This window comes from Hemicordylus capensis, chromosome 5 (assembly GCF_027244095.1).
Source record: "Hemicordylus capensis ecotype Gifberg chromosome 5, rHemCap1.1.pri, whole genome shotgun sequence".
NCBI lineage: Eukaryota > Metazoa > Chordata > Lepidosauria > Squamata > Cordylidae > Hemicordylus > Hemicordylus capensis.
In genome coordinates, this window is record NC_069661.1 from 68164473 (window position 1) to 68183536 (window position 19064).

At 43.0% G+C, this 19064-nt stretch overlaps 1 protein-coding gene across 8 annotated transcripts in view; it reads left to right on the forward strand.

Annotated features, from left to right (window-relative positions):
- Window positions 1-10178: 10178 nt before the first annotated feature.
- Window positions 10179-19064, forward strand: part of GRIA2 (glutamate ionotropic receptor AMPA type subunit 2) — a 114582-nt gene continuing 105696 nt past the window's right edge. Inside the window, exons 1-2 of one of the 8 annotated variants that reach the window (XM_053257192.1) lie at window positions 10179-11017; window positions 11734-11874. In XM_053257192.1, the coding sequence (XP_053113167.1) occupies window positions 10924-11017; window positions 11734-11874 (235 nt within the window). In that variant the 5' untranslated portion in view covers window positions 10179-10923. The remainder of the gene's footprint in view (window positions 11018-11733; window positions 11875-19064) is intronic. The other 7 variants (XM_053257186.1, XM_053257189.1, XR_008308853.1 and 4 more) reach the window with 7 other exon arrangements.

The following is a 19064-nucleotide window of genomic DNA, read 5'->3' on the forward strand; positions in this document are numbered from 1 at the left end:
AATGCTGATGGTGAGATTCAGCACTACAAAGCCAGACTAGTAGCGAAAGGATATTCCCTGCTAACTTGGCAAAGAGGCACCTTTTAATGTGGTGATTCTCTTTATTTAGCAGGGGGAGAGTAACTGGCCCTATCCACCCCCAGTACAGTACCTCCAGTGACTGTTGCTGGTATCTATCTTATGTTTCTTTTTAGATTATGATCCCTTTAGGGACAGGGTTCCATATAAAGAAAGAATGAGCAGATCAGTGAAAGCAAGTTTATAACAGGCTACTATGCAACAACAACCCTGGAAAGAGGCAATTTGTGAAACACTGTTTGCTTATTGAACTACTCCTCATTCTACTACAGGAAAATCACCTTTTGAACTGCTGAGAGGATGCAGAGCTGCCACCACAGAGCTGCCACCAAACTTACCCAATGGCAACAACTGATAGGGCTTTCCGTGTCATCTCACCCTGAAGATACAAAGATTCTAGATGGGGTGAGGGGAAAACAACAAATATAAACTGTATTTGGATGACAAATGGGGTGTGAAACAGTAAACATTTCAAGTGGGGGACTTTGTTTGAGTATGGCTGCCTTACAAAGTGAGAAAGGGATGTTCCCAATATTCTGTACCAAAACAAATAATTGAAATCTGAGAAGATTCTGTCATATTGGATGATGGAAAGAAATGGGACAGGTTGAGACTTTACAGCATCCATACTATGAGGCAAGAGGGAAGGGAGTCTGATCTCCAGAGAGGAACTGTAGAGGAATTTGATCTTGCCTCCAGTTTTACCTCATGGATGAGGCTGTTGAAAGTGATGGACAATCCTCTGCACTGGAAAACAAATCACTAACAGCTCCAGTGCCAAAAACCCTAAGAATTAGGAGATGCATGCATGACAGGAGACCATCTAAAAGACTTCAAGACTTTGTCACCAAGTTTTAATCAATTCAATTCTGTTTATTATAAAGGGAAAGGATGTGTTCTTTCTAGTAATTCTTTATGTTTTGTTGATTAGAACTTTGTCCCAGTGGGGATCCTGCCAAGATTGTGGGAGGTGGAGTCAGAAAGGAAAAGGGAGGGAAAGGAGAAGGGGGGAAATGGAATTGTTTCTGAATAAACTCTTAGTTAACCCTTTTAAAGATTACCTTGTCTTTGTGAGAGAAGCAGCTATAAAACAGATCTTGTTTAAAAATACAGGTTAAATAGAGGTTATACTTGTATTTAACCCAAAGGAAAATGAATCAGACCTCCCCTCCAATTTTTAACATCAAACCACTTTTGGAAAGCTTAATCTTGGATTCAGGTTAATACAGTAAATAGGAGCCTTGCTTCCTTGAGTACAACCTTACCTTGGCAGGATGTGCATTTCCTGGACTGTAGTAGATTCAACGCCCTGTACTTTGTTCCTCTCTTCCCAATGTGATTGGTCTTTGTCCTTGCTGCTCAGTAATTTCTTCTTCCTTTCTGAAGCCATTTAGTTGCTAAACCATGTCTGTTTATGCCTGTGATAGTGTGCTTTGAAGTATATCTAAATGTAAGGTTTTGAAGGCTATTATTAATTACTGCTGCTGTTGCTACTACTACTACTACTACTACTTCTATGGTTAGTGGCTGACATGATACATAAGCCCTACCTGGAAGCAGCGGCCAGGCTGGAGAGATTGGGCAGTAGTGCTAGAAGCATTACAATATTTCTTCCCATTGTTGTGAATGGGGGGAAAGGCAGTAACACTTCTAGTGCTACTCTGCCTGATCTCTCCTGCCTTGGCCCTGTTTCTGGGTCTGCAGAAGCAACCCTGCAAGCCCTACCATCTAACAAAGGATTGTGTATAATGTCAGCCATTATTATGATGTTGCTTTTTAACAAGAAGTTTTAAAAGCGGTTGACATATCAAAGAGAATAAGAAAATTGTTCGCTATGACTAAAGGGCTCACAATCCAAAAAGAAGACACAAAGGAGTCACTTCTTACTTTAGCACAGTGGAGAAATGGCTTGACTACCAAGCCAAAGGTTTCTGGTTTGAATCCCTGCTGGTATGTTTCCCAGACTATGGGAAATGTAGTCCAGACTATGGGAAACACCTATATCGGGCAGCAGCGATATAGGAAGATTCTGAAAGGCATCATCTCATACTGCATGGGAGGAGGCAATGGTAAACCTCTCCTGTACTCTGCCAAAGACAACCACAGGGCTCTGTGGTCACCAGGAGTCGACATTGATCCGATTATACACTTTACCTTTACTTAAAAGATGCTATGCTGAGCTCACTTCCTAACAGTAGTTGGAAGCACAAACATATGCAGCAAGTGCTTCATCAGCTGTGCTGTCTACTAGACCCGTGCTAAGCACTGGAAAATTCTGAAGCTTCCAAGGCTCCTTTTACTTCCATGGGGGGAGGGAGACATTCCTCTGGTGTACTGGCAGATCTTCCTTGGCTTCTGGCAAGTAATTCAGATGCAGCCTTTAAGCCTCATCCCATGCCCAAAGTATTTCTGGAAAATGTAGTCCTTCCCTGGCCTTCCTCCATTAGACATTTCCCAGTCAACCCTATGATTTCCCCAGAAGTGCTGGGGGCATGGAGTGAGGCTTATCTCAAAGGTCTTTCTTAAGTTACTTGCCAGAAGCCTGGGATGGCCTGCTGGTGCACAGGGGGGGAAATACCTATACCCCCCACCCCGCCCCGAGGTAAAAGGAATCTGCGGAAGCATTGCAAAAACATAGTTGTAGCTCTACATTCATTGGGAATGATGAGAATTATGTCACAACTGCATTTTCACAATCCATAGTAGGCCCACAGCAGGCCTGCCTTCAGAAGCAGCACAGGTATCCTTTACAGTGCTTCACAAGCGGGAGAGTGTGGGGGTTGACAGGCACATCAGATACAGATATGTACAGAATCTGGAGTAAGCCTTCAGTCTTAACCAAGGAACCTGAGAAATATTAGAGTTGTTTGTTGCCAGTATTATTTTTTGCCAATATTAATTACATTTGCAATACAGTCTGAAGTTAACTTATTACTACTGTAGTTTTTTAGTACGCTGTCGGGGTTGCCAAAAGATGGAGCAACATAAATTTTGTGGGACTGGCATAGAATTCCTGTGATTGAAATCCCTCCAGGGATCCAAAAGCTTAATAGAAAGCAGAAATCTTTTATCATTTGAAAGGTAATATATTTGTATGATTATTTAATAGAAGACTTTCTTTTATGGTAGAAATAATATGGTAGAATCTTGCACAACCAGATGTATACAATACCTATTATAAATCACTCTGTCTCTATTTGTACCTATCTATCTCTTTGCAAAGGCTATCTAAACTAATTACTCAAGTGCTGTTAGGATACCACACATGTTAGCCTAACATAAGGCCATATAAGATGTGACAGGGACAGCCATTTACTGTAGCTGTTCTTCCCCCACCTCCATGCATTCATAAGGCAGGCAGTGGGTAGGGTTTCATTTTCATTTTTTACAATAAAAGGCTGTGCAGGTGTGGCGAGCTGAACACACTCCATCACTGTAGACATTTTTCTCCCAACCCAGGTCTGATACAAATCAGTCAGAGGAGGAAATTGTCAGAAGTGCCAGAATGCAAAGAAGTCAGGTGAGGATTCAGAGAGAAGATTCCATTCCCCTTGCCCACCTGCATCTGTTGATTTAAAAATGAGACACACACGTACCCCTTCAGTCTTTGTATGTGAAAAAGGTAGACATTTGCTCACATACTGCACAGCAAAATATAGGTAGTGGAGCACCCTTTCACCCCACTGTGTGTGCATATGTAGCTACAAAACAGTGGTGCATCAGCTGGTAACCTCCAGGCTTGACTACTGCAATGTGCTCTACGTGAGGCTGCTTTTGTAAGTAGTTTGGAAACTTCAGTTAGTTCAAAATGCGGCAGCCAGATTGGTCTCTGGGGCAACTCAGAAAGATCATATTATGCCCATTTTGAAACAGCTGCACTGGCTGCCAATATGTTTCCGGGTGAAATACAAAGTGCTGGTTATTAACTTTAAAGCCCTGAATGGCTTTGGTCTGAGTTATCTTAGAGAATGCCTTCTTCGGTACGATCCCCACCACACATTAAGGTCATCTGAGGAGGTCCATCTTCAGTTACCACCAACATGTTTGGTGGTGACTCAGAGGCGGGGTCTTCTCTTTAGTTGCTCCTAGGCTGTGGAATGCACTCCCAGCAAAATCCGCAATCTGAGTTCATTATTGGCCATCAGGAGAGCCCTTAAGACCTATCTGTTTGGCCTGGCCTTCCAGGTTTTTAAACTGTTATTAAACCGTAAAGGTTTGGTCTGGTTTTCCAGGGTTTTAAAAACTGTTTTAATTGTTTTAATAATGGTTTTATGTTGTTTATACAGGTTTTGATTTTAACAGTCAATTGATTTTAGTGTTTTCATGTAAACCACCCCGAGCCATTTTTGGAAGGGCGCTATAAAAATCAAATCAATTAAAAAATAAATAAATACAGTCAGGGCTGTTGAGAATCAGAGCAGTTCTGCTCCAACTTAAAGTTGTGCAAATGCAGTTATGAGATGTGACACTTATTGGAAATGAGGAGTGTCATGTTCCGCAACTGCATTTGCGTAACTTTAAGTCAGAGTGGAACTGTTTTGTTCTGCAACAGCCCTGATAGTGGTTACACATATGCTGCAGTGTGGGGTGCTCCACCACTCACGTTTTGCTGCATGGCATGTGAGCCAATAAATAAACAAGCTACATGTTCCTATAATGTCTAGTTTGGCCTAGTAGGCTCTGGTTCAGTCATATGGATACAATTCTGAATGCCACTTTCCCTCACTAGCTGCTTGGCGGATAGGTGGGGTTACATCCCGGGCCCAGAACAACTGTGCCAAATAGGGCACACCATCAGAGGCCACATGTTTCAATGGCCAATCAGGAGCGGGATGGGAGGCTTCTCCCTGCAGCCTACCCCCAGCTCATCCTCTTAGTGTTTATATTATTGGTGTTCAGCCAAAGGCACCTTGGGGTAAAAGAGGATTCCATGGAACAGCCCCTCAAGGTTATGGGGCTCGGGGTCGGATTGGAATCTATTCCCTCTGGGGAGTTGCTTGCCTCACCCACTCAGTTTTGTGGCTTGGGTGGTGGTGACTTGCGCAATCCTCCCTCAACCAAAATAATTGTGTGGTAGGGGGTGAGCCAGCTGGCAGCCCTCGAACCCTGGTGGGATCTTAGCTGTCACTAGGAAGCCGTAAATCATGGGAGGACATGCCTGCACTCAGTGTTTAGGAGCTACTTTTGTTCACCTTATTACAGTTGTTGTAAGTTAATAGAATGGCCCTAGTTTAAACCCATCACTTGGGTTGTGACTTTCTTGGGTATCTGGGCACAAGTGGAATAGGATGGCTAACATAAGATGAGTTCGGCTGGATCACACCAAAGGTCCATTTAAACTCAGATCCTCAATCCGCAAGCATAGGAACATAGGAACATAGGAAGCTGTCTTATTCTGAGTTAGAGCTATAATCCATCTAATGTATTGTCTGCATTATCTGGCAGTGGCTCTCCAAGGTGTCAGGCCTCTGAGGTCTTTCTCAGCCCTACCTACAGGTGCCAGGGCTCAAACCTGGGACCTTCTACATGGAAAGCAGATGCTCTACAACTGGGCTATGGCCCCATCACCAAAGGTGGAATACATGGGTCTCCCATCCAAGCACTGACCACACCAAGATCAGCGAGGTGGCTATATGGTGTGCCTTTAGATCATGCTAAGGGGCAGATAGATTCCTCTGGGAAACCAAGCAGGGCATAAAAGCACATGACTGTCTATGGTTCTGTAACTTGCAAAAGAGTTCATTTTACAAAGGGCTGTAAGAATGCAGAATTTGCATTATTGTTTCAAATTCCCACTTTTTAAATGGATGCTGAAATTCCTAAGTAATCTTGGGACTGAATTCTGCTGCCTTTCAAATAAGACACATTCACCAATTACTGTCCTAATGGTAGCTGAGCTCTGGATTCCCTAAGCAATTATTTCTGTGGGTTAGTACTAGGGCAATCATTTTCCTTTTTAATGAGCTCTGTTTAATGGAGGCAGAAATACTTCTCATATCTGAAGGGTTGGGCTATGAGCACATTATACATATTTTAAAATAAACACTTTCAAAACTTGGTTCCGTATGAATGCACCTCAGAACACTATTTTAGGTCACAATATTTACCAGGCACTCTTACCTTCTCTGTTTTTCTTGTGCAATGGTCCTCAGGGACTCTGTTACACTTGGGACTGAACTCCAGCCCAGCCCTCTCTGTGGCATATTTTTCAACAGACCATTGTCTGTTGGTCTGCTGATAGAATATGAAAAGGAACATACCAGAATCAATGCCAATATCTACCTCCTTCCTGGGCAGGGCTCCAGAGATCCAGCATCACCACCCTTAGGACTGAGTTCTCCTCCTCCTCCTCCTCCTCCTCTTCCTCTCTCTCCTCTTAAATGCATTTTAGGTTTACCATGCCATTTTGATTTCATTTGACCTGTTTCGTTCCCAAAACATTTTTTAGATTGTGAGCCCACTGGGGACAAGAGTATTAACATTTAGGGGTCAAGGAGATGATATAAGCTATTCTGAGACCATGGGATAGAGTGGAATATAAAGCAAATAAATCAAATCAATTGTGCAAAGACTAATTTTATATGGAGGTTTTATTACTATTGTATTAGATACAAGTAAATGAATCATGTCTAGTGTCTTCCTTTGTACTGAAAGAGGATCTCTCAAACCCAAGGTTCTTCTAAACCCAAGATTATATTCCTAAAATGAACACATATCATCCAGAAGATGTACTGTCCTACAAGCAATAAATACTTGCACTTCTACCCTGTGAATCTATGAACAGGTCTATTAAATTAAACCTAGATGCTCAACAATCTATTCTACATATTACAGAGGAAAATGAGAAACTCATGGTCTTGGGGTTTCTTGCCAATCTAGTAATGAGTTAGATTTTGAGTTAAAAAGCCAGATTAATATCATATAGAGAAAGTTATAGCTCTTAAGTAATGTTGCAACCCAACTAATATAATATTTACAGGTATGAGTGATAATGTCCCAGAAGAAAAAAATATACACCCCCCATCATTTAATCAGTGTTAAATAAGACAAAAGGTTCCTAAGAATCACATTTTCTGTCATACACATTTTGATCTCAGAAGAACACTTGTCTTATTTTTGTTTTGTGAGTAGCTGCGTTCCATTAGAAAGGACAGACTATTAGGCCCATCACAGTGGATGGAAGCATGGGGTATGATTCCCCTTCTTTTTGGCCTATCAGCCCCCAGTTTCTTACATGATGGGTTGGGGCAGATCCAATGCCAAAAGTATTGTGTGTGTGTGGAGGGGGGTTAATGTGAGGTCCTCTAGATTGTTGGCTTGCTAGGGAAGATAAAAAAAGAACTCAAAGATTCTTCTTGCTTTGTATGATTTTCTGGTGATTCCCCCCACCTTTTCCATCGAGGAAGTTCATGCATGGGGTTTTCCACAAACACAGAAACAGTAAATACCAGCCTACACACCAGGCACTTTCCACTTCTCCGATAGGAGAAAAAGAAACTTGCAATGAGGTGAGCAATGCAAGAGATAATTGTGTCATCAAATGTGTTTAGTGAGAGACTGTTGCCAGTTGTGCTCTTTTGAGGGTTCCCAGAAGCTTCTCTGCTTTGTTCGTGACTACAAGATTGTAGTTCATACTCTTAACATGCTTAGGAGTCTCACAGGATCATGGGATCCCCATTTGTTGGCATATTGGGGACAGGTCACTTACAGGCAGTGGGATGTTCGCCCCCATATTCAACCAGCTGCCAAGTGAATTAAAAGGGGATTAGACCCACTCCTTTCCCTATATTAAGGAATGTCTAAGGTAGACCAAGTTAGCTTTCTAGTTAACTCCATGCTCAAGGTCTCTCTGTCCAAAGATTTACCCTTTATTTCCCCTCTCCTGCAGTTGCCTCACACAAGCTAACGCTAATCGTCTTGGCAGCAAAAGTCAGTTAAGGCACTGTAAACGCAACTCCCTTCCCCATCACAAAAGAGCTAAGTGGGCAATTGGAACTTAGAAGTGTACTCATTAAAATTACTTATTGGCTTACTGGGTCCTTCTGACCTAACAAATATCATCCTTGCATGTCCATTTCGTCCATTTTCATACAGGTTGTTCTTGACCATTCATGCTATTGTGTTTTACTCAAACACAGCAAACAAAGACAATGGATCCTTTTGAGATCCACCAGAATTTCCCTCAGGAAAGAAAGGAAGAAGGAGTGGCCAGTATTTTTCCTCAAGGCCCATTTTGGGCTGTAACTGGCCCTTGTTCCTAGAACCAGTGTGCTTCCTTTGGTCTCTATACATTGCAGTCACCAGTCCTTTGGATGATAGACTGGGCATCCACCACACCATCAGGCTGTGTCTTGCTCTTCATGCCATTTTTGCTCACAGCCTTCAGATCGACCTTCCTTGCTGGCCTGATCTACCCAGCTTGCCTCACTGCTACAAGAAGCTGGCTGCACGAGAACAGACGCCTTTTGGATTGACCTTTACTGTCTAACCCCCAAGCTGTTTTCACCTCTTCGCCACCTGGTTCCATCCTTGAGGAAAGAAGTCCTTTGATTGCGCCGGAGCCATGAGGGTCCAATCACCACTAAATGAAGGATGAGGTTGTATGATAACCACTGCACCCCTCTGGGCTCTCCCTATCCCTGCTTTTTTCTTAAATCCAAAAACCTGTTTCTCTAAAGCCCCCCTTTCCCTAGCCATCCTGGAAATCGTTTAATTCAGACACTAAGCTAAATTGCCTCTTTGCAAGTATCTGGTTAATCTTTGTAATGTATTTTTAGTAGTAATATTGCTTTAATCAACTTTCTTATTCCACTGTACCTCTGAACCCCAAATAAAACCTTTCTTTATTTTGAATTCCAGCGTCTCTGTCAGCTCATTTTCCTGGGTGCAGAACATTGCACAAAAATTATTTTGACATGGGACTGCTCCACCCCAACTTTCTAATTCCCCACACAAAGCCTGAATGCATTTAGGGGTGTTCACCAATCTCCCCAGAGCAGTTCCATTAAGAAGACTTAGACTTGTTTTAGGACTTAAAGCACTGTAATTTTACTGCAAGCTTAAATGCAATACCACATTTTTTATTTATGCATTTGTTTATGAATTGAAATATCATCTGAAAACAGCATTGTCAATTTTGCATATTTCTATAACTTTAAAGAAGTCTTTCAAAAGTTGACCACAACTGGATAACATCCTGTACAAACATCCAGTTTGGCTGTGTACAAACATCCAGTTTGGCTGTGGAAACTTTGTAACTAATTTGAAGTTACAAATTAAGATCCAGATTATATTTGCCTTAGCTTTCTCCCTAGGGTGTCATGTGATTTTAGTGTGAGGGTTTCTATCATCATGAAAGGTTATAAAACAATTAAAACCCAGATAAAGCACATATAGACAAAGAACCTATTTCCAGTTTCCTTGGGATTCTTCTGAACTAGGTTCAATGCTTGTTGATTATTCTGGTGCCCCATAGAAAAGTGGCTTCAACAAAGAGTGCACCTGTGGATCTGCAATGATTCCCTACTAGTGCTAGCTTCATATGGTCATTGTGACCACGTGCTTGAATTTATCAAATGCCATAGGAAATGTTGGAATGTGCAGGTTGTGATGAATATATGTAATTATTAATTTAATGTGCACACATGTATATTTTCAGCAGCACTGAGCTTTTTCTACAGAGAGCATTAAAGTCCAGCTATCTGTTTTTCAGGCAGTGCATTTAGCTGAATCCCCTACTTTTTCTTTTTCTTTTTCAAAGCAAGAACTTGGCCTAAATGGCTTAATTAAAATCTCAGGAAAACAGAATCCTGTTGGTGGGCGCTGATCCCATTTCATTGCTCCTTAAGACAGCTTTCTCCAGCACGCCAACGTGTCTGAATTTTTTAAAAAGCGATTAGCATGTAAAAAGCAAGCAGGAAACTGTGCTGCAGCTCCTCCTCCGACCAAGATGCTCCTTGAACCGTCAGATCGGGGGAGAGGGGGGGAGCGGGGGAGTAGGAGAGAAAGAGTGTGTGTGTGTGCGCGCGCTCTGGAAATCCGGCAGTTTCTAAGTTGCAAGGGGGCACGGCCCACATTTCCTAGACCAGAAGCCTATACTGACAGCAATACTTGGGGAAGGGGCAGAAACCTTGACTGCCACATATAAGGCGAAAGAGAGAGGGGGCGCGCTTTGCTTGCTGCAGCAGAGGGTGTGGGGCGGGGGAGAGAGGCTGCTTGTGAATGAATGGCCAGGTCCCCCGCCGTCTCCAAGTGCGCTTCGGTGGCGCTGTCCGTGGTGCTGAAAAGGACAAGCCCCTAGCTGAGCCATACACACACAGCAGAGGCAAGAGCCCGCTTGCATAGGCGAGGGCTCGCGTTCCGAGGCCTGCGCAGGGTGGGCGAGGAGGAGGGGGTGGAGGCGCGCTCGCGGCGCACGCGCACGCCTGTTCCTTCGCCTGCCTTGCCTGGCGGTGTGTGAGTGTGTGGTGTGTGCGCGCGTGCGAGAGAGAGAGTGTGTGTGAGTGTGTGTGTGAGACAGAGAGGGGTGAATGTGTGTGATTGCCTGCGACGGAGCTGGATGTACCGAAGCGCCGAGATCACAACAGCAGCATTGAAAACTGCATTCAAGACGCCTTTCTTCCCTTGGGCTGGCCTCGGGACCACTGCAGCAGCGGGCCAAAGCTGCTGCTTCTGCCCGCCCCCCCATTGCTGAGGGCTCCTTTCCAGCTTGGATCCTTCAGCCGCTCGCCCAATATGCAGAGGATCTAATTTGCTGAGCGAGAAACGGGCAGGGAAGAAGGAGGCGGCGGCGGCGGCAGAAGCAGCAAAGGAATATTCTGTGGCTTTGTGGATGCTCTACTTTTCATGGCAATGCAAAAGATTCGGCAGATTGCTCTTTTCCTGGCTCCTTTGGTTTGCGGACTCATCTGGGGGGTCTACTCCAACGGCATACAAATAGGTGAGTGTCCTCTTTTGCCTTCCCTCCCTTCTCAGATATTCATACTGGGTAGATGAGAGGCACCATGGATTTGGTCGGTCAGTTATTCAGCTCCAGTTGGCATCTTCATGGCATGTCGCCTCAAAGAGCCCCTTCTCTGCCGGAGTGAATGGAGGGGGGGGGGGAAGTGCCTTCGTTTTAGATCTCCTCTTCCACCACCACCGTTCCGCCCCCCACTTTCTTCAAACGACTGTTATTCTTCCCTATTCCCTTCCCTCTAAAAGCAGCTTCTTCCCACAGATCTTTTTGTGGCTTAAAACCAAGCAATACAGCTTAACTGGTGTGTGCATGATGTTTGAAAGGGTGCAGTCAACATCCCATTGAAATCAGGTGTCTTCGGGAGGGAAGAAGTCTCCTTGATCTGAACAGATCTGAATCGTACCCTTAATGTCAAGACGGAAGCATGCTGTGATTTCCAGGGATCCTCAACCCTTGACAAAACCCAGTCAGGGGACACTATCTTTGGAGAGCTAGTGATGATAATGATTTAAGAAAGGACCATCTTTAAGATCAGCGAAAGTGGCAGTCCACTCCATTGTGAGGCAGGCACCAGGGCGAATGAATGAAAGGCTCTTTCTCTTAGAAGGACTGGTGTTGCCCCCACCAAGCCTGCAGCACTGATGTCCTCTCTGTGTGTGTCTCTTGTTCTGTTTTTATGTGTGTTTGTCATCTTACAGGGGGGCTATTCCCCAGGGGAGCCGATCAGGAATACAGTGCATTTCGGGTAGGGATGGTGCAGTTTTCCACTTCGGAGTTCCGACTGTCACCCCACATCGACAATCTAGAGGTGGCCAACAGCTTTGCTGTCACCAATGCTTGTGAGTAATGAACATTCCGGTCCTCCGGATCCCCTCCGCTGAACCCCTTTGCGCCTGGCTGGAAGAGATGTGGGTGGAGCAGCCGGGGCATTTTGATTAGGCAAGAGAAAGAGGGGGTGTGGGGATGGGAAGTCATGACTTTGGCATTTAACTCCTCCAGATAATCTGGCTGGGTTTGGGGGTGGGTGGGGTGAGGAGATTCAACTGTGGAGGAGGCACTCATCCAGCTAGATTGCCTCTGGTAGATATTTGCACCAGAACCTCCTTGCGGTTCTTTTGCTCTGCTCCAGCCCTCCCTTCCAGCCTCTTCAAATCAGATCGTACATTTCATGTTGAAAATTGATTCCATTTCAAGAGATATCACTCTTTTGATGCATTACATAAGGTTGTCTGCAGTACTGGTTTCTGGTGGTGTAGGCGGGACCCCACCCTGCTCTATATCCAAAGCCCAGATGGGCTCTGCTGAATGGGGTCTGTGATGTCTTTATCTCCATGTATGGCAATCAGTTCTAGCCAACCCTTCTGGCTGGAGTATTTGCTTTTTTGAGGCAGATCTTTCCTCCCTAAATCCAGCACATCCCGCTGTGCTAGACAAGAGGGCAGATGATGGGTACCAAATTGCTTTCTCTTGCCATAATGAGCCATTAAACTCTATATCCTTGTGCCCTTTCCTTCAGACAGGGGAACATTGACAGAAGAATCCTCTCCAGCCCTAGACATAGTAGACTGAGGTCATATCATTCCACCATGCACAGCAAGGTGCACTGGGTGCTGGATATTCACTTGTCCACCTTTCCATGACAGGAAAGAGGTGTTTGGGGGTGGGTACCTCTGCAAACTATTGTGAATGGGGTGTTCAGACAGCATCTTGTGTCACAGAGTAGTGTCTGGTCCACGTTTAATGGTACACAGATGTCGAAAGTGCTGGAGTGGGAAAACTGGGAAGGGTGGAGAGAGAGTATCTGAGAGCTTCTTGTGGGTCACCAGCTACTAACAAGCTGGCTGCACATGGCTTGGGACCACAGACCAGGCTTGTCTGCTGCCTTGAAAAAGCTGTCTCAGTAAATTCAGAAGTCTTCATTCAGGCAGATGCCTACTTCTAAAAAGAGGCTAGCTCAACCCTCAGGCCTCTTGTTGTTTAGTGTAGGGTGCATGGCAGGAGGATGCTTGAGGAAGCAGCAAAATAGCTGCAAGTGGATTGTTGGATCTGAACAGCAATAGCTGCATGAGAAACTGATCAGCCATTTTCCTTTTTGCAATTCTCCATATTAGAATTACACTGGCCAGTCCCTTTGCCAATAAATCTCAGTACCTTCAGGAGACCTTTTTTCTAATTTTTGTAGGAAGACAACCTAATAGAAACACAGAATAGGTTCTGAATGTGGGAGATGAATGACACCACTTTTGTCTCTGTGTGATATCCTTGCTTCAGGGAACATTGCTTTGATGGAATAACAGGCTCGCATGCCATAGATTCAGATGATTTTTTTGTATGTACAGTACGCACATGTGACCAACCTTTCTTTTTTTGTTTGGCACAGTCTTGATGTTTCTCTTTTATAAGGTTCAGAAGGTTTCCCAGAAGACTTCAATAATAGGCATAATACAGCGGTGGCAAGGGTCAAGTAACAAAAATAATGCCACGATGAAATCAAGTCTGAAAATGCTCTCTTTTCTGCCAACTTCTCGGCTGGAATGCACATTTCCTCAGGGGATAGGTTTGACAGAACTGCAAACGGTGGTGGCTGACACTACTAAGCCGAGAGCCATGACAATTATTTCATGTTTATATTGTCCAAGAAGTCTGGGTGTCTTTATTGCCCTTTATTTTAGTTTAATAGGGCTGTCTCAGATGGTACGATCTTCCCCAACTGGTGGTTAAACAAGTAATGGAATGGAGCTTTGTTAAAACTGGGGTATGAATCATTGAACTGATGTGATGCCCTTGCAAGATAAAGTGTTTGGTAATTCTTGATGCTGCAGACTAATTTCTGTTGGTTTGTGCTGTAAGTTAATTAAGCGTGAATGAAGATGCCATATCTTGTGGTTATAGAGTAAAGGTGGAACACCTTAAACACCCTTTGAGGTGTCTGACTGAGTAAAAAAATCACCACCAACTGAGATGATTAGAATTGCAATTTGTCATGCTGACTTTAAAGGAACATACGCAATTCTGAGCACGGTTCATTGAGATGGGCATTTTCTGGGTGGGTGGAGGGCTGATGCTGAGGTTCTTTAATCCAGGAACTCAAAGAAGGGGGGGAGCAAGAACTATGGGATGCCCACGCTGATTTCAAAGCACGTCCTATGCATTCAGAGGATTAGAAATGATTGCCAAGTACAGGCTTCTTCAACAAAAATGAGCATCATACAGAGACAAGTTCCAGAAGAGTGGCTGTGCTGTAGCAGACCGCACAAAGAGGTCCACGGCAGCTGGGTATTATTGTGGCCTGAGTTTTTGTAGGGAAGAGCTTGCTTCATCTAATAGGGATAAGACTGCAGCCAGTAGTAGAGCAGATTCTTTGCATGTCAGAGGTCTCAAGTTCAATTTCTGGTATCTCCAGGTAAAGATTTAATAGCCTTCTTGTCTGAGACCATGGAGAGTTGCTGATAGTATAGACAGTACTGACCTAGATGGTCTGGCTCCCTCTAAGACAGCTTCAACACTTACCAACTTGCATGTACCTGATGAAGTATGCTTCTGAAAACTCATGGCAAAATAAAATGGATAGCCCTTAAGATAGATGTTAGATTGAAATGCATGTCTCTTGGTTGTCCCGTGTGAGGACTGGTGGAGAGATGGCATGGGAAACAGTTGTGGCAATTGACTTCTTTCTTGGTTTTTCCCATTTAACAGTTGAGTGCAGATCTGGTCTAAATATTCAAGACATCTAGGGTGGGAAAGGAGGAGGCCAAGACTTCTGTTGTTAGTTTTATTATCCAAGTGTAGCTTTCCAGGGTCTTGTTCCACTCCTCTGCATAGCCATGTGAATATAGATGACATAAAGAACAGAAGGCTTTTGAGCATTCATAGATAGCCTGGTTTTTCTTCAGCCCCATCATACTGGGATTAAAGGTGAGGGTTTTCCAAGTAGAGGGAGGGACTTATCAGAAGGCTTGAATTCTGGCATCTCTTTCTAGAAATCGAACGCTGTCAAGATCTGAAGAATCTGTAGCTCATGGGAATAATAAGGGACTATTGATATATAATTTGAGAGGACAGGGAATGGAAAACGCAAGCCATTTAAAATAAAAGTGAATAAAAGCTTTAAGAAAACAAAACAGGGCGAAAGTCTGTTATAGGTAAATATGCCATAACAGTTTGGATCACAAAATCATCACTGACCAGCACTACAGGTGCAACTATCACCACTCAATGTAATGGTGGATAATGTTAAATTCTGAGTTTAGTGAATGGCTGGAGAGAGAAGGCACTTATAGATAAATTCAACCAGGTTCTATACAAAAGTCTGTTGCTCTAACTCAGTTATCTCTTATTTATTTATGTAGCACCAGATATGTACATGGTATCTTAGCACATAATCAGAAACAAAAAGACAGGCCCCTGCCCCACGGAGCTTACGAACAACTTACAATTATCAAAATTTAATGGGGAGAACAGAGGAAAAAATGATGGTCAGAGTAATAAATGAGCAAATGCAAGTTGAACACCAAGATTAGGCAAGGACCTCACAGGAATGGTGACTTTGTGGAACTAGATAGATAGATAGATAGATAGATAGATAGATATTTGCTACCATGTAGGTTTCTGGGATAAAAAGAAAGCAAGCCTTTGAGTGATTGAGGACTACAGAGTTTAGGGTCATAGGAGCAGGCTTATTGGAAAATAAGAGTGAACAGCCATGGTGGAACAAGGCTATAGAGAACCTCAAAGGTAATCTTATTTATTAATTAATGCCATCTTATTTATGTATTTATTTTTCTATGTAAACTGCTTTGAGAATTTCATTGAAGAGTGGTATATAAATAGTAGTAGTAGTAGTAGTAGTAGTAGTAGTAAGGAGGAGTTTGGGAGAGAGATGGAGAGGAGCTGGAGGCCTGTGTAAAAATTTGAAAGGGAGAGACGCAAACATGGAACTCCTTTGCCTTCAAGAGCTTCACTGTTTGCTTCAGTAGAAGGACCAGCTCAATTCATGGAAGGAATAATATACTAGGATGCAATACAGTAGGCTATATTTTTACCCAACACATTTTAACTGGCTTTTTAATGGTCCTGGTTAAAAAAGAGAAGTGTTAAATATATGTGTTTCCCTTTTAGGATTGTACAAACTGCTTGTTCCAATCTGGGTATGCTCTAGAGGAGAGCTGCTCTTGTGGTAGCAAGCATGACTTGTCCCCTTAGCTAAGCAGGGTCTACCCTGGTTGCATATGAATGGGAGACTTGATGTGTGAGCACTGTCAGATATTCCCCTCAGGGGATGGAGCCACTCTGGGAAGAGCAGACGATTCCAAGTTCCCTCCCTGATATATCCAAGATAGGGCTGAGAGAGATTCCTGCCTGAAACCTTGAGAAGCCGCTGCCAGTCTGAGAAGACAATACTGGGCTAGATAGACCAATGGTCTGGCTCAGTATATGGCAGCTTCCCAGGGGCGTAGCTAGGGGAGAGGGGGCCCATGTTCACCGCTCTCTCTGGCGGCCCCCCCAGTGAGGGAGATAATGAAGAAAATAGGGTGGGGTAAAGCTGGAGGGCCCTCAGGAGCTGGGGGCCCGTGTTCTTTGAACCCTTTAGCTCAGTTATAGCTACGCCCCTGCAGCTTCCTATGTTCCTATGTTTCTAGAGCAGCAGTTAACAGACTTGCTCATCAATGAGTTTCTCACCTTCTCCTTTGCTTCATATGCCCTTAATGTTTGGGTGGTAATCCATTGGTAATTAATCTGAATGCCCATAATCTCATTTCAGTCACAGTGCTACAAGATATAGTATGCTCTAAAAGCCAGTGTGATGCAGTGGCTAAAATGTTGAACTTAGATCCAAGAAATCTGGGTCCAAATGCATCATATCAAATGTAGTAAATGAGGTGGTTGCTCATGGGGTAATAAACTGAGGAACCTGTTCATATGGTCATTATGTACTGTTATTTCTCCAATATAGTTGTGTATTACATTTACACACTTACAACAATGCACAAGAATACACACTATTCTTGTGTCAACATTATACACTCAGGTTGTAAATGTGGTTGACTTGTGGAATTAGTAATGGACTTATGGGTAATTGATATGAATATGAATACTTAATTTTAGGGATTTCCTTGAGCCCCTATAAAAGCCACTTGGCTAATTAAAGAGCTGCTAGTAGCCAAAAGAGCAGATTGAATTCTTGGGATACATTCACAAGAAATGGAGATCTTCGGCGTTTAGGATGGCTCCCCTCCTCTTTTTTATCTCTAAAGTGCCACCTAACAGCAGCATTTACAGTAGGAGAAACTGGAGAAGTGTTATAACATGACTGGAGAAACATATTATAACATGTTGAGTGCAGTAAAAACAGAGAACTACTATCACCACCCTGACCATGCATTGCAATAGATAGTTCATTGTATCTGCTAAATGGCTTCTGATTGTTTCATGATTACTACAATAAATAGGTAAGTATGAGCCACTGTAAACCATGGCCAAAGTTTACCAAAGTTTACCCTTGCCATTAACTTCCTCCAAAAATATATAATCTTAGGACTGGCTCACACATGCATCTACATCACTTAATGACTTTAGACTTGTTTATGCTGACTTGATGACTGGAAGGAAAATATGGGAACTGACCATTGAAAAACATTGTATTAGAGAAGGTCTGTACAACTCTGGCCCTTTAGCTGCTGTTGGACAACAACTTCCATTATCCCCGGCCACAGTGACCAGCTGTCAGGAATGATGGGAATTTTAGCTCAACAACAGCTGAGGGTCCAGATTCTTGAAGCACTGCATTAGAGGAAGCATCAGATGATACAAACATTTTGTAGACCATGGTGTTAGGTATGTTTTGGCCCATTTAGGCATTTAAGTCATTACCTGACTGCACAGTCAGATGATGAATCTCTTTGTATGACCTATGTGTTAATCAGAATATTGCATTCATTAAAAGTCTTGTTCTGAAGGAGCATTGCTACTACAATGTGCTGAGCTGAGCATCCTTTTAAAAAGATCTCAGGGCTATTACACACACACACACACACACACACACACACACGAGCATACCTGAGCACATTGTACTGGTAATGCTCATTCAGAACAAGCCTTATACAGTCTTATCCTAAGCATGCTTACTAGGAAGTATGTCCCATGTTTCAGCAGCTGTGTTGGGGGTGCAAAACATGTAGGTGTTAAGGCCTTTTGCTCACCAATTACTCATCCTTTGAAATCTTTCCTGTGTTTTATTTGAGCACAGAGAGGTTCTGTAGCAGATGGTTTCTTCACTGCTTTTTCAAAAAGAGCCTATAGCCAATCAAACAGGTGACATCATACTTACATGGAGAAGTATTTCCAACCATTTCTCTGTCCCTATTTAGTAAACACTCCCATTGATAAATACTATTACTAAAACTTGCCCCCCCCAATCAGTTCTCTAATATGAACAGGATTATGTATATATTAAAATATACATTAATATTTATTAAACATATAAATAAGGACAGGAATCATGTTACTGGCAAAGGCTTCATTTCTGAAAAATGCTACCTTTTCAGAAGGGATCCGTATGTGCACCTTTAAGAGTCTATACACAAGACTGCAGGCAAACAGGTGTCCAGCAGATGGCAGAGTTATCCTATCAGTAGGAAAACAGCCAAGATCTGTTCACCCAGTAAATCCTCCTCTTCTAGCAAGAAAATGATCTGAATGTACAAAAGTGCAGGCAATGCTCTCTCTTTAAAATCAATTAATGTTGATTTTAAATGTATTTGAAATATGCTTTTTTAAATTGGCACGTTCAAGAAATTGGATTACAACTACTTTTAAAATGTTAAAAATAATAGTCTCGGAGTACATCCATATAAGAATTAATACAAATGCAATGTGTTCTTTTTGCTTTTTAAAAAAAAATGTTCTTATTCAAACAAATTCAGCTTTAATCAGATGAGACAAACAGACAGGGAACTGGTAGCATTTTAAAAGCTACCTTCCCCTGAAGCCTTTAAATGAATATCCAAAACAATGTACCTGACATTTTACA